General features: G+C 51.2%; 1 protein-coding gene across 5 annotated transcripts in view; it reads left to right on the top strand.

The window, feature by feature from the left end:
* The window catches only part of HOXA3 (homeobox A3), a 44647-nt gene that overhangs the window by 26939 nt on the left and 3111 nt on the right, over window positions 1-14597 (top strand). For 2 of the 5 annotated variants that reach the window (XM_027539387.1, XM_027539384.1), the window contains 2 exons: window positions 2792-2874; window positions 13933-14578. In XM_027539387.1, coding sequence (XP_027395188.1) covers window positions 14053-14578 — 526 coding nt within the window. In that variant the 5' untranslated portion in view covers window positions 2792-2874; window positions 13933-14052. The other 3 variants (XM_027539386.1, XM_027539389.1, XM_027539388.1) reach the window with 3 other exon arrangements.

Here is a 14597-nt window from a genome sequence, read left to right as displayed (position 1 = left end):
TCTTCTTCCCAAGGTCCCAAACTCCAGGAGTAACCACTCTCCCCTATCCCCACTTTCAGGCCAGCCCTACTACTTTCAGGCCAGCCCTACTCGCTCTATGATTGATTCCTGGGGCCAAAAGAGATTCCTTGATTGAAAGAATGTCCAAGGCGAAAGAGATATGGATGCCATTTTGGTTTAGTCTTCTCAGTTTACCAATAAGGAAACTGAGGCAGCTGAATGCTTCCCGTTTATGTTCTTTATGTTAATCAGTATGTAGCTTGAATAGAGTCTTGGGTCTCATCTTGGATGGGGTGAGTGTACAGACATCTTTTCTCTGCAGAAGCCTCTTCTGCCTGGAATAGACATGTGCTTCTGGGCTTCACTTGAAACTGAGGGGAGGGCCTCAGGTGTCCAGGGGCCAGGGAACAAGGGTGGCTTCTTGCCTGATGAGCCACCAAAGCAGTTGGGGAAATTATATAACCAAACTGCTGTAGCCAGTGTGCTAAGACAGGTGGGTTGACCTCTGGACTCAGGAGGGAACGGATGTCAGGGCATCTGACTGTCCACAATTCTCCTAGTCCTGGAATGACTATTTCTAATATGCTAGCCCTGAGATTTCTGTAGGTGATTGCTGCCTCGGAGCCTGTCAATGGCGTCTGGGTTCTGGAGGCCTGGGAACTAAAAAAGCCAAACAAGGACCCTGGTTGCAGCAGATAAAGGTGTAGTGCCTGTTCCAGGGAGATATTGAAATTGTAATCTTTGTGGTCACGTGACTCATTAAATAATTAATGTGGATCGTCAGGAATGGATCGGAGTCGTCAGGGCCTCACTAGGAATGAATCTCAGAAGTGAGTCCCCCAACTTCCTATTTGATTTTTAAAAACACACACCCTCAGATTTATATCCAAAAGCTTTTTAACTGCTTCAGGAGGGGTGGAGAGAGGCCGTCAGCGGGCAGGACCCGGAGCTGGCCGACCCACGCTGGGTCGTGGGCTTTTTCCGTAGGGTTTCTGCGAGTTTGGGGAGCGCGGCGCGACCGGGGAAACGTGAGTTCGGGTTCGGGATTTCTGCGGTCACATCTTGGCTTTCGTGATGAAGTGGGACTGATGCTCAGACAGTTGGTAATGTTCTGATTCACACTGGGGAAGGCTGCAGAGATACCACAGGACGGGCGCGCGGCTTTGTTCAATTTTCCCGGTGTTCATAAATCACCCGCGCCCGGCGAGCGAGGGAGCAAGCGAGCGCCAAAAACGCCGGAGAGAGAGGCCGCAGCGGCAGCGGCAGCGGCAGCCATTGCAGGGGAGAGACCTGGGCAGCGTCTCTTTGTGACTCATTAGTCTGAACGATTTATGGTGGAACTGCAGCCATGAATATTTGACTTGGGGATAAGGAAACAGCAACAATAATAATAACCATAACAATTACAATGCTCCTAAGAGTCAGGGGGTGGGTGGCGGTGGATGGTGGCATAGTGGATCTTTCTGGGACTATGTTGAGTGGCAACTGCAGGGTAGCTAAGCCCCACCTTGCTTAGGGTCAGGCCACTGTCCGCAAGGCCAGGGGGCACTCCCTTTGGGGACACAGAGGACAAGTTTGAATAGAGGAAAGGGGCCCAGCATGGATTCGGAGTTCCAAGTGCTTGATGGACACTGGGGGCTGCAGGTCGAGGTGGTGGCAGAGAGCAGTTAAGGGCTGGTGTGCATCCACTTGTTCAGTGTGTTAGGGGTCCATGAAGCCTGAGGGTCAGGGGACTTGTGGGCTATTTGGTAGCCCCTTTTGGCACTCTTAGCAGGATTGCATGGATGCAGGACAGCCACTGGGGCTGATTTGGGCAGGCTAACAGGAACAGGGCTGTGGAAGCAACTGGACCTCAGAGTCCCAGCCCAGCAGAGAACTTCTCTAAGCCAGGGACCCAGCACCCAGGAGGATTCTTTGCCCCTCCTCAGTGTCTTCACCCTATCCCCCAAAAGCTGGCTGACTATTTGCCAGTTAGAGAGCAAGAGAGGGCTGCAAATATCTGGAGGGAGGCGGCAGCAACAGAATTAGGGCCTGGAGGGACTGGCCGCTGCTGTGTAAAGGGAGGCTGGATAGGGTCCCCAGATGGGGTATTGTCTAATACCTGCATCCTCCCCAACTTCCCCCACTTCCAGCAACCATAGCTAGCCTACTCAGAGGGACTGGGTGCTGTGGTGATCCCGCCAGCCCACTGGGGCCGAGAGAGAGGACGCCCCAGGGCTTGAATGAACCAGAAGACAAAACCTTCCAAAACTGCCCCTGGCCCATGGACTGAGCCGGAGTCTGATTTCGCGCCAAACAAAAATGAACACTATTAGTGAGGTTTCAGGAGAGCCGGTGATTGAATGCTCCCAGGCAAGGCTTCCCTTTGTTAGCAGAAGAAAATAAAGCGTGCATTCACACTCCCAAGTTGAGGTGCGAGAGCAGCTCTTGCAGCAGAGGGAGGGCACCAACAGAAAGCCTCTTCCACCTTCCCGTCTTCCTCCGCCGGCACCCCCGCCCCCCACCCCCCACCCCCGCCATAAAAAGAAAGAAAGAAAAAAAAAAAGTGTGGGTGCGGAGATGGAGTATGTATTTATTTTACAAAAATAAATCACCACCTTCAGGCCATTTGTAGACCGGAACCTTTCGAGCAATGAGTGCGCCACATGGGCGAGTGTCCTGGCGACTCTTCCGAGTCCGCGTCACCCCGGGGGCTACCCGGGCACCCGCATCGCCGGCGCCTCCAACTCTGCTCCTCCAAGTCCTTTCTTCCGCGGCCGCCCTTCACCCTCTGCTGTTTGTTTGTCCGCAGAGCCGCCGGATGCCGGAAACGGGGAGTCCCTGAGCGCCCGGAGCTAGAGACACTCTCGGCTTCAGCTTTGGACATCTTTCGAGGTAAGCGCTGCGTCCCAACTCTTCACCGCGCCGGCCCTCGCACCGGTGAAGAAGTTTACTTTCCCTGGCAGCTGCCACCCCTTGCAGCTAGCTGGTCAGTATTGAAAGAGGTGCTGGTCAATATATAACTTCTGAGGAGTTCCCCTCAGCTGCGCGCCCTGCCAGCGAGGGCTTCGGCGACAAAGCTCTACCCCAGACCGGCTTCGTGCAGGAGGGGCGGTTGCAGAAACCAAAGATGTGTGTTCGTCGGGGGCGGGGGCGAGTGGGGGGCTCAGAAGGGCGTGTGTGTTTCTTCGGGCATGCCTCAGACGAACCGAACCGCTCCACGGAACAGCAGGGCCAAAGCCTACTAGTAGAGGCCACGGGCGCGGCGGTAGCCGCGTGGGCCGCTCTCCTTGTGGACTGTTCACGGCGCCTGCGGAGCCTGGGAGTTCAGCCGTTGTGGTCAGCTTCAGGTCTGCGCGCAGAAAACGTGCCTCGACGCCTTGTAGTTTCTCCTATCGTCTTGCCTTTCCTTGGCAAGAGGGAAGTTGCTGTATTTCAAATGTGTAGACCATCGTTGGCAGCTGGGCTTCTCGGTTTCTTTAGCCGGACTGATCCACTGATCTTCCTGTGGGAAAAGCACGGGTTTTCTGTGTCTCGTCGTTTTCTTTTCCTATTTAGAACAAGAGAAAACTCTTTAAAATTCTTTCCAAGTTCTGGCTTAATTTGTTCTCTTAGTTTGGGATGCAGGGAGGTAGTTACTGTGGTTTATTACCTTGTAAAAGATCCATAAATTTCGTGCCTATTTGGGGGAGGGGCCGCTGGAATAGCTTTCAAAAGCGTGGGATGAAGGAGTGGATTTGCTTTGTTCTTTTAGGAATTATTTATTTTTAAAAGTTTGCTGAGTTTTTTTAAAATCTTCTATTCCCTAGGCCTCAGTCTTCCCTAAAATCTGCTCCTACAATAGATATCAGGTTGTTAATTAATTGAAACACTATTCACTGATGCTCTAGGGCTGATAAGGTGTTCTGGATACAATTATTACTTTATCAGATAGGAAGTAAACAGAGTAATAGTAAAGCTGGTACTTTCTCAGCTACTGTATGTTTATTTATCCCAAGTATAGATAGAGCATTTCAGGAATTTGTAACTCAGATGTACTTAGGATTTGCATTTCAGAACATAACAGAACCACCGCATGTGTAAACAGTTGCAGAGGTCTGTGGCCAGGGGTATAAAATGATAATACACATCCAAGAGAACTTGGAGCCCATTTGTACTGTAGTTGCACCCACAGGAAATATCTCATGTTAAATAATGATCTATAACCTGCCCCCCCAACCTCCCCCCCCCCCCCCACACACACAGTGGGCTAAGGGCCTTACCTGACACTGAATAGAAAAAACCACTACAGTTAAGTAAAGGGAGAAAAATGTTAAGTGTATTTTTGACGGAGAAATCAGATTACAGTGTTTGAATACAGATATAGCTAATCTGCCAACAGCCTTGCAAATATTGACTAAAGCTCTGTATCCTTGGTCACTTGCTCCTTCTAAGACAACTTTGTGCTATTTTGGCTCCATTGCATGGATCTAGGGCTTGTGTCCGAGCCCTGGCCAGGTTGAGTGGAGGAGTCAGTAAAGGGGGAACTGGCAGCTGGGTTTCCCAACCTGCGCCTAGATACTTGAGCATCTCTATTCTTGTTCTCTGGAACAAAACGGAACCATAAAAGGCCCATAGCCTTGCTTCAGGAAAGTGGGTTTCAGAGTGGTGAAGGAGGACTCTCAGCTGCTGGTTCCCTGGGGGCTTGGCCAGACCAAGATCTCTCTTAGGGAAGCCATTTTCACTTCAAAAGTGAAACTTCCTTTGACTTGTTCAGATTTTTCCCTTCACATCCCACCCAATCACCCCATCCCACTCCAAGTCGTTAATGTTAATTGTTAAACAGCAGTTGAAGCATTAACTGGGCTGTTAATAGAGGTATAGAGGCTCCTAGCTGAAGCTGAGATGCTGCTGGGCCTTTCTGGCGTTAAGGCATTTCTCTGAAGCAGGACCAAAGACTTCTCTCATTGATTTATCGCCTCGGAATTTCGGTTTGCTCCAGACTGCTCTGAGAGTTCTAAAGGGGGCCTCTTCTCATTTTTGAGTTGAAGCCTATGCAGAAACTTTAGTTGGCAAGGAAGGGAGTTTGCCAGGCTATCTGGAGAGCTCAGGGTGAAATTATATGGATGGATGGGGTAAGGGGAGCAGAGGCCAGTGTATTAGTTGTCTGAGTCCTTGGGAAACCAGAGAGTGCTTTTGAAAAGAGCCTTTGGGCCTGACCCCTACCCCCCAAACCTGAGAGAAGCTGGTTTTCGATTTGGGTTCTCACTTTGTAGCCTGTGACTTAGGTCAGAGCTGGGAAGGTTCACATAGGGGTTCTCTCCTAGCTATCCCATAGACAGAACTTTATCCAGCTTAGGCCGGGACTTACTTCCAAGGAATTAGGCCTCCTCCTTTTTTATTGCCCTTCTCATTTGGACACCCCCATGACCAGGCCTCTGCTGAGGGCCTTATTTTCTCACCAGGCGCCTTCTGTCCCTCTGCAGGGGAGAAGGGGAGGGAAAGAACCATGCACAGCTTTCTGCAGCTGCTACAAGTGAGCCCTCATGCTTAGAGAGTCATAGCCAGCTGAAGACCCACTCTCAAGGAACAAAAGAATATGGCATGAGGATCTTACCACCTCAGAGCATTCCCCAAGTTAGAAACAAAGACCTGAAAAGAGGGAGTTTTTAGATGGCTTCTGAAAACGTGAACTGTTGAAGTCAGTGGACAGAGCCCCCAAGCAGAAGGCAGGAGTTGGAGTGGGATGAGGAGGGGGAATGCCAGGTTCCTCATGAGCAGAGTTGGTCCCGTTCAGTTTCTGATGGTGGACACAGAGTTGTCTTTGAGGAGAGTGGACACACTTGTCTGCAGAAAGGGTCTTAGGTTGTCTTGTAGGTTATTTCAAGGGATGCCAGCAAACATTGGTTCTTTTTTTTTTCCCCTCTCTTGCAGCGACAATTAGATCATTTCCCCTTACATTTTTCATCATTAGAAGCCTGTAATTTCATGTATCACTCAGCTATGCACTAAGGAAATGTGTAAGTGCAGATTTGGCCTGGACACTTGGTCCCTCCAGATTTTGCAACCCTGACCCACCACTCTAGAGCCAAGCATCTCTCTTGTAGGGGGCTCCTATCAAAACCAGCTGGACTTGGAGGAGGTGCTTCGGCCTTTTGTCAGGTAATTATGGGCCTTTTGGGTTTCTCCAGTGACTGTGGTGTATGGTGTGGGTGTGAGCAAACTCCATACAATGGCAGGCCATTAGGGAGTCCACTGAAGAGGCCAGTTAGTACTGGGTTTTCTTCTGGAAACAGGGCCAGCACCTTTTGCCTTTTGATATACTGGCCAGTTGGCCAGGGGAGACTGGAGTGCTTGGGTGTTTTGGGTTCAGCTTGTGTGTAAGTGGGAGACTATAAGGAAAGTTCTTCAGACTGTGAGAATGGGGACAGAATTGCTCTTCCCTTGTGCTGACTCATGTGTACAGAAATGTAAGTGGAGCTAAGTGGCCTTGTGTGATGAGTGTTGGGATGGGGGGAGATGCCCCAGTGTCCTACTGTCCTGGATAAAACTTCCCCATTGCTGGTCAAGGTCCCCCAGTTCACCTCCCTGAAAGCTAAATGTTCTGATTGGAAACGTAGTTCCTTCAGTGATTCCCTATTTCAAATAAAAGGATTTAAGTTGACGTATGACCACGTGAGCACATAATACAGCGCATTATTGTGGCATTTGGAGCGGAGACCCAGACGGGCTTTGCCTGTGATTACGTTTTCTAGATTCTCTACAGAGCGAGAGCTTTCCCCCACCCCCACGCACCCACCTCCTCCTTCTTCCCCTTCTCCGGAGAGTGCTCTCCTAGCGGGTTGCAGTTTTCAGCGCTCATGGAGCGGTTCTGGGCGAGCTAGCCGATGGGACTCCAGGCCACACCGGGAGAATGGAATTTATTTTAAGGTATTTCTGTTGATTGTTCATATCTGGAGTGAGTTATGGCTGTGAGAGAGACAAAGGTCAGGCGAGGAGACCCTGGTTCATGGACAGGACCCTCAGCGCCTCTCTTCCTTTGTTTCTTCCTTAGAATCGAAAGCATTTGAAAGATCCCCAGTGGCGCCTCAGACTGCATTTAATTCCCTGGCAAGTGTTGGGGGGTGTAAAGGAAAGAGCATTTGGGGGCTACTAGGTGGGCCTGGTGGCCTCCAACACTCGAGTGGCTTTGTCCACTGCAGCGGGAATTGAGTCCCAGAAGCTGAGCCCCTGGCGGATGCGAGTGTTGGAGCACTGCCGGCTCCAGCCAAGGTGGCCCGAGCGCAGCTCACAGCTTGCTGGATGGAACTGCCTGGAGAGGGTGGGGGCTGAGTGAAGGAGAAGGGGAATTGCTCCGTTTAGCCGTGTTTGCTGGCTAGGATGGAGGGTGAAGGCTGACCTGGACAGCCAGAGCAGCTGGGGGAGAGAAATCAATGAGTGTCCAGATGCGCTGCCATTTTATTGATGATGCTTCGGGCCACTTTGTTCAGTGTTAGGTGGTTGCACACGCTTTCCCACTTGCCAGACTGAAGGAGCCAGACCCTGAGGACTAGCCATTGTTTGCCCGAGTACCCTTTGCCTGAACAGGGGTGGAGAAGGACAGCTCAAATCTAGGAGAGGCTTGGGCTGGGGGCAAGCATGCTGAATGCCCAGAAGCTCTGTTGTTCTAACATTCAGGAGACAGAGAAAGGAGGGAGCTGGAGCTAGCTGAGCTTCGTAAGACACAAGGCTGGGGCGCCCCCTGTTTCACCCCCAGCCGGCTAGGAGAGTTGGAGAACTGGCCGGTGTGCCCTGGGCTGGAGGGAAGTCTGAAAGCAAAGTCTGCAGAAAGCAGAGGCAGACATCTTCAGAGTCCCAGGAGCGGTGCTGTAGTCAGAATGGGGGCAGATGAGAGTTAAATAGCTTCCAAATTACTGGGAAAGCCCGAGCTAATTGGGCTTTAGGGACCCCATAGGAAGGATGGAAACTCCCTAAAAAGGTGAGGGAAATTTCACTTTCCTCTGCTGAAGTTCTTGGAGCAGAGAAAAGGGATGCCTACAAAGGAGCTGGGAATCGGATCTGTGTCCTGACTTAAAAACAAACAAACAAACAAAAAAACCCCAAAACTTTCCGCACTGGGGGAAAAAAAAAAAAAGAAATCAAATCAGATTTCCCCTACTTGAGTGAGATTTACTTCCCCAGACAGAAGGGCTGCTTCAGCCCTCCCCGCTACTGGCCCAGGCACTAACCGTGTTTAACTGAGGCCGTTTCAAGTGCTCTAAAACACCCCTTGGAAATAAAATGTAAGCTTTAATTGCTGTTCAATTACTTGTCAGCATTTCATATGATTTATGACCCAGTTCTGGCGCATTTTTGACCCAGTTAAAGACTCATAAATAATATAGTTTCACTAGAAAGAATGAGAGAAGGAATAGAGGTTTGTTAAATGCATCTTTTTATTGTCGCTTCAGTGCCAGCAAGTGGAATAAATATCTAAGGATGGACTACCGAGCTGGTTCTGTATAAAAGTGTACACAGACAGAAGCCAGTAGAGGTATTTATAGAGAACTGGTTGGTTTTTCCCACATGGAAAGAGCCAAAGCCACTCCATCATAGCTGAACTATAGCCATTAAAAAAATAAAGGCTAGTCTCCCCCTTTACCCTCAAAATGCCAACCTCACCCTCAGAAGCAAGCTTATTTCCTCATTGATTTTCTTCCCCAACCTGGGATTTCTGTGCCTTTTGTAGCCAACAGTTATTCCCCACCTTCCTCCCTGGCTGCACAGACACCCACAGGCTCTCACAGATAAGTTCATAAAGATACTTCTGTAAAGGATAGAAAGGCACCAGGGCACTTCTGATGTTCCAGACACTCTTCTAGTGCTGAAAATATGTTTTCTTCTAGTCTTCATGGGTGAGAGATGGGGGCAGGGAACAGGGCTTAAGAGTACTGGGGGAGCCAAGGGGTCCTCTCCCCAGAGAGAACCTCAGTGGTTTTGGTGGAGCCGGGTGAATGGCTGCGGGATTTACTTAGGGCGCTTGGGTAGGGGCTGAAATCGACAGGCGATATTTTCCTTTTAAAAAAGCAGTAACAAACAAAAATCCTTCAGCTATTATACATTATTATTTTTAATCAATTCACCCATCTGGCTCCAAAGATCAGTCCTTTGGATTTTAGCAGAGAGGCCTGGGCCCCAGCAATCTGCGTGCCAGGTCGCCAGACCCTAGTCTTGAGGTCCGAGCCCCACTTCTGCCCGCTGCCCAGAGGAGGTCCTGGCCCAAGCTCCCGCCCTATCTTTCCCTGGGCTCCCTGCTCGGCGGCTCCCGGCCTCTCTGGGCGCCGGCGGAAAGGTATGCGTCCCGGGTCCCCCAGCCCTCACCTCGGCGCCCCGGGCCGTCCCCTCCCCTGGCAGGTTCTCACGGAGAGCGGGCCTTCCCGGCAGCTGGCTTAGCTGAGAAGGCGGCGAGTCGCGTCAGCAGTTTGGAGGAGAAAGTGCGGGTTGATTATTGACCCACGCCTTCTTTCTTCAAATGCTACATCCGACCCAGCCGGTTTGAAGAGAAAATGCCGCCGAGCGGATTTTTGCGGCCGGCTCTTGCCTCCTACGCTGCCTCGCTCCCCCTTTCAAGTCGCGCTGCAGCAGTATGCCATAAGGAGCAAGTGTTTGCTGTTTTGTGCTCTGTTTACAGCTTTGGGGCGCCGAGTCATAAATCTTGCCCAGCCATAAATGACAAAAACCATTGGTATGCATGAGGCCACCCTGGCCCGGAGTGCTTTTTGATTTCTCCCTTTTCCCTTGGCTTTGTTTTTGCTCTAAGGTGACACTTTGGCTCCCTGACAGTTTAAACATACTACTTATATTTTTAACACCTTCCTTTGAGAAGGACCGGCCGTTGACACCTTGGAATTGCACGAATGCTCCATTTCTCTTTTGCCACACACATATCCTGACAGAGTTCACTTCCGAATCTGGAAAGTTGAGGGAGGCATTAGGAGGGAGAAAGACTATCCTCCTTAAAGTTTTGGCAAAATCGCTGGGCATATTGGGCCTTTCCTCTGCTCAGCGTCCCTATCTGCCACTAATTAGGGCAGAAAATATAGACGCGGTTTCCTATTGGGGTCAGAGGTGTCTTAGCCCGAGAGTGAGCCGCGTGTTTGTACTGTGAAATGGGTACAGAAGGGTTGGACACCTAGAATTCTAACACCTTTGTGTGTACCTGAGCCCAGAGCGGCCCGTTTTACTGCCTGGACAAACCGTATCTCCCCCAGGCTACCTCCCTCCCGGCCGCCAGGATTTCAAGGATTTCCACCTGAAAAAATATAACCAGAAAGCCCAGTTGGCTCTGGGGGAGGACTCCCAAGAAAGGAGGCCCTGTCCCAGCCCCTAGAGACTGGCTTTGAGGTTCTCAGCTTGGGGGTGGCAGGTGAGGTAAACTGCCCAAAGTCTGGGGAACTCGCTTCTCCTGGTTCTCTGCCCCGCAACTGGAAATGTTCAGAGCATGGGGTAAGGTAGTTTCTCAAACGGATTCCAAAGAAATAGAGCCCAGGAAGAGAGCCCCTTTGTGAGAGCCGTTTGTCCTCATTAGCATAATTTTCCTGGACTTTAGTGACGCTTAGGAGCGGGGAGAGGGAGGGCGTTGGGGGTTGGGGGGAGACTGCCCTCCCCCCCCCCCGCTGCCGCCGAGCTCCCCCTCTCGCTCGCCTCCGCCCCATCCCCCACGCCGGCGGCGTCCTCCCCCCCAACCCGGCCGCCTCGGCCTCCCTTCCCGCCCGCCCCCAGCACCCCCACCGCACCCCCCGACCAGACGCTGCTCCGCGTGTAATATTCATAAGAAACATACCCAAGTCGGTGCCACTAGCCCAGGCAGAGCCCCGCGCCGCGCTAGCGCTTATCTCCGGGCCGCGGCTGCTGCCCTCGGGAAGGGCAGGGGGCGGGGGTGTGGGGGAGGGGAGGGTGGGTGGGGTGGGTGGGAGGGGGGGTCCGAGCCGCCCCAGTCCGCCCTGGGCTAGCCGTGCCGGAGCAGCGAGGCGGCCAAGCTCTGCACCGCGACGTCCGGGCCTCAGGGTCTCCCTCCCGCCCGCCGTCTCGGCCGATGCTGAGGGTCGGTGCCCATCCCGCGCCGAGGGGACCCGGCCGGGCCGCCGAGCCGGGCCGGGGGCCGGAGCCCGAGCCTGCGCCCGAGCCCGAGCTCGTCAGAAGTTAAGGTAAGCAGGGCTCCAACCGGCCGCTCTCAGCGCTGAATGGTGGAGTTTACGTCTCGGTGATTTATGGCTGCAGACTTAAATCTCGGTTCAAGAAGAGTTCACAAGCCGGAGCTTCCTTCCCGGCAGTGACTGATACCCTTACACTTCGAGTTCAGGCCGCTTTCCCATCCCCGCCCCCACCTCTTCCCTCTCCCAAGCCCAGCCTGAACTTTTCGGGGTTAGGAAGGAGAGGAAGGGGTGGGCGAGGGGACGCGGGATCTCTTACCCGCCTTTCCCGTTTGAACTCGGGGTGAGGGCAGGCCGAGGAAGGGGCGGGAGTGGAAAAAGAGAGCGGTGTCTGAAGGAAGGAGGTTGAATTTGGGCAGATCTTCCAGAGAGACAATAGGGCTTGCTTCCTGCAGTCAGTTTAGCCTCAACTCTGTTTCAGTTCTTGCACCTGGGGGTTATTCTCCAGAAACGGAGCTTTTCAGAGGAATCTCCTCCCATCCCCAACCTTTGCTTGGGGGTGCCAAGCAAAGTTTCCTGGCTGGCAAATCTCCAACTTCTTTACCAGGTTGCAAACTTTGGGGGCTGGGTTGGGGTAGAGAGGAGGTTTGTGGATTGTGTGGGCCCCAAGGTGGGCCTCAAACAATAGGAAGGGCTTTGGTGGGTGAGTTCACATTTTGAGATTATGGAGTTTGTTGTTTGCTCTTAGAGGTTTAAAGGTATTTTAAATTATTTTACAAGGCAATGCATAACTTGATGAAAAGACTTAAGTAAGCCGCAGGCGGGTGTAGCCTCTGATAATGGATTAGCAAGTCACTTGAAATATTGCATGTTCAAGATCAGCTTAATTTTGTTTTATCTAATATCTTTCTGTTCAAGTGTCTGGAGTAATTTTCTTAACCTGACGTTTTATTTTACAAAGATACAAGCCCAGTATCTTAAAAATTTATAATGGCAGACATTAACACTGCCAAATGTAATTGGAACTATTTTCAGTGAAAGAACAGGAAACAGAGACATTAAATTGCTATTCTGTTTTAAATTTTATTTTATCCTTTATTTACTTTTGATCATGGGATCTGTAGCTTCCTATCTATTTCCAAAAGAGAAACCGTACAGGCTCAAGATCACATACAATAACTCCGGATAAGGGATGCTGTAATTTTTAATTTTGGTTCTGGAAAATTAATTGTGCCTGTTTTCCAGATGGTGGTCAGATTGTTGGTTTAATAATGAAATCCAAAAGAGTCTATTATTAAAACCAAAATTATAATCATTCACTGGTAGATGCTTATTACACTAATTTTTTTCTAGTTAACAAAGGGTCTGCTATTTCTGGAAATCTTTAATAACTCCAGGGCACAAATACACATAGTTGAGGTATGAAGTGTAAACCCTTTTCTTCATGAATTTGTTATTGTAATTTTCTTAAATGGTCAGAGACTAACATTCTGATTGCGTGGTGGTGGTGGGGGTGACTATATGAACTCACATGAAAGTTTTCTGAGCTGAGAGCTAGAGGTTGACCATGCAAAGGTGAAAACATAAAACAGATTTCACTTTTACAACATGCTTTCTAAATGAAAAGGGATTAAGAAGGCTTTCAGTTGCTTTTTAGCTTTCCAGGTTTGTCCTTTACTTTGTATTTCTGAAGCAGGTAAATAGGCCAAGTAGCACATAACAACAATAACAGCACACAAAGATCAGAGAACTCTGGCAGGATTTTATGGCTTGTGCTTCCATCCCTCGTCCGGAGCCAAATGACCCCCATACATCAAATTACATAGCAGTTTCTAAGACAGAACCTATTATCGTTAAGTTGGAAGGAGAGTTCAAGCGGTGGTCATGGAGATGACACTGGTTTTTCAGGTTCCTGATGTTTTTTTTTTTTTCTCTAATCCATCATGTTTTAACAGGTAGAATTTGATAGTTGTCCTGAATAACAGGACCTCAGAAAGTCCAAGGCAGGAGGGTCTGGGGACTTCTGTAACAGGGGGAAAGAGGTGGGAGTGGCTTGCTGGGACCTGCCTGAGAAATAGGGAGAGGGAGGAGTAAAGAACTGTTCAAGATTTGAGTTTTACTTTTTGGAGAGGGTCTTGTTGTCTGTCTTTTCCCACCCGGAATGTTCCAGCCACCGTTTTCTCTCCCCTTCTTGACCACAGAGGTCTCATTAGGAGGAGGTGGGTCATATCCTTACACAAGGGTAGATTAACTGTCTAACAAGCTCAGCTTCTGAAATCAACAAGGGTCCAGTCGGGCTATTGCCTGAAAAGATATTGTGCGTACCTCTCTTGGGTGCTGAAAGGTCCAAGAAGGGCCTGGATGGGAAGTCACCCCGTGTCATGGGTTCTTTTGGCATATATTAATCTTAAAGAAAATACTGGAGGAAACGTTGGTGACCCAAACTCTCCTTTGCCCCTCCCCATGATCTCCAGAAGGGAGGAATGCAAGGAGGGGAGACCCCAAGTTTCTTCTTCCCTGGAAAATAAGGGATTCGAATCCTGTTCTTTTCTAGCCCATCAGGCCTTTCTCCTTTTGAACTCCAGCCCCGGCTTCCCGACCTCTTTCTCTCCTCCTCTCTCCCTGGAAAACCCCCCAACTCCAGACGCAAGTTAAGCAAATATTTGTAGCTGCCAGTAAATTCCAGCGGCTTTTTATAGCGCGGCTCTCTGCGCCCGGGGCCAAGTCGTGCTGCTAAATATTGCTGACCACTTTTTCTTTTATGGCTTTCATGTCACTTAGCTATTGAGAGTAAGATGGATTTGCGCGGAGCCCTCACGGCGCTGCGATTCTCGCCCCCCAGGTCTGCGCGGGGCGGCCATTGGCTGCGGAGCGTCACGTGACCGCGGGGGCGTGCCAATGTGCGCCCTCACGGGTGTCAAGCCTCTGTCAGAGCGTGCGATCAAGATCGTGAAACAACGCGATGCAAAAAGCGACCTACTACGACAGTTCGGCGATCTACGGTGGCTACCCTTACCAGGCAGCCAACGGGTTCGGTTATAATGCCAATCAGCAGCCGTACCCGGCATCCACAGCGTTGGGCGCCGATGGCGAGTACCACCGACCCGCCTGTTCACTCCAGTCGCCTGCAAATGCCGGGAGCCACCCCAAGGCGCACGAGCTGAGCGAGGCCTGTCTGCGCACCCTGAGCGGTCCGCCCAGCCAGCCTCCGGTTCTTGGCGAGCCGCCCCTGGCCCCACCGCCACCTCAGGCTGCGCCCCCTGCCCCACCGCAGCCTCCAGCCCCGCCGCAGCCCCCTGCACCCACCCCTGCCGCGCCCCCGCCCCCCTCTTCAGTCTCCCCACCTCAGAATGGCAGCAGCAACCCCACCCCCGCCAGTGCAGCCAAGAGCCCCCTCCTCAACTCGCCCACCGTGGCCAAACAAATCTTCCCCTGGATGAAAGAGTCTCGGCAAAACACAAAGCAGAAAACCAGCGGCTCCAGCTCAGGTAAAGAGGTGCCTTGCGC

This window comes from Bos indicus x Bos taurus, chromosome 4 (assembly GCF_003369695.1).
Source record: "Bos indicus x Bos taurus breed Angus x Brahman F1 hybrid chromosome 4, Bos_hybrid_MaternalHap_v2.0, whole genome shotgun sequence".
In the NCBI taxonomy this organism is placed as follows: Eukaryota; Metazoa; Chordata; class Mammalia; order Artiodactyla; family Bovidae; genus Bos; species Bos indicus x Bos taurus.
Note: the sequence above shows the minus strand (reverse complement) of the source record. Positions and strands in the feature narration are given on the sequence as shown.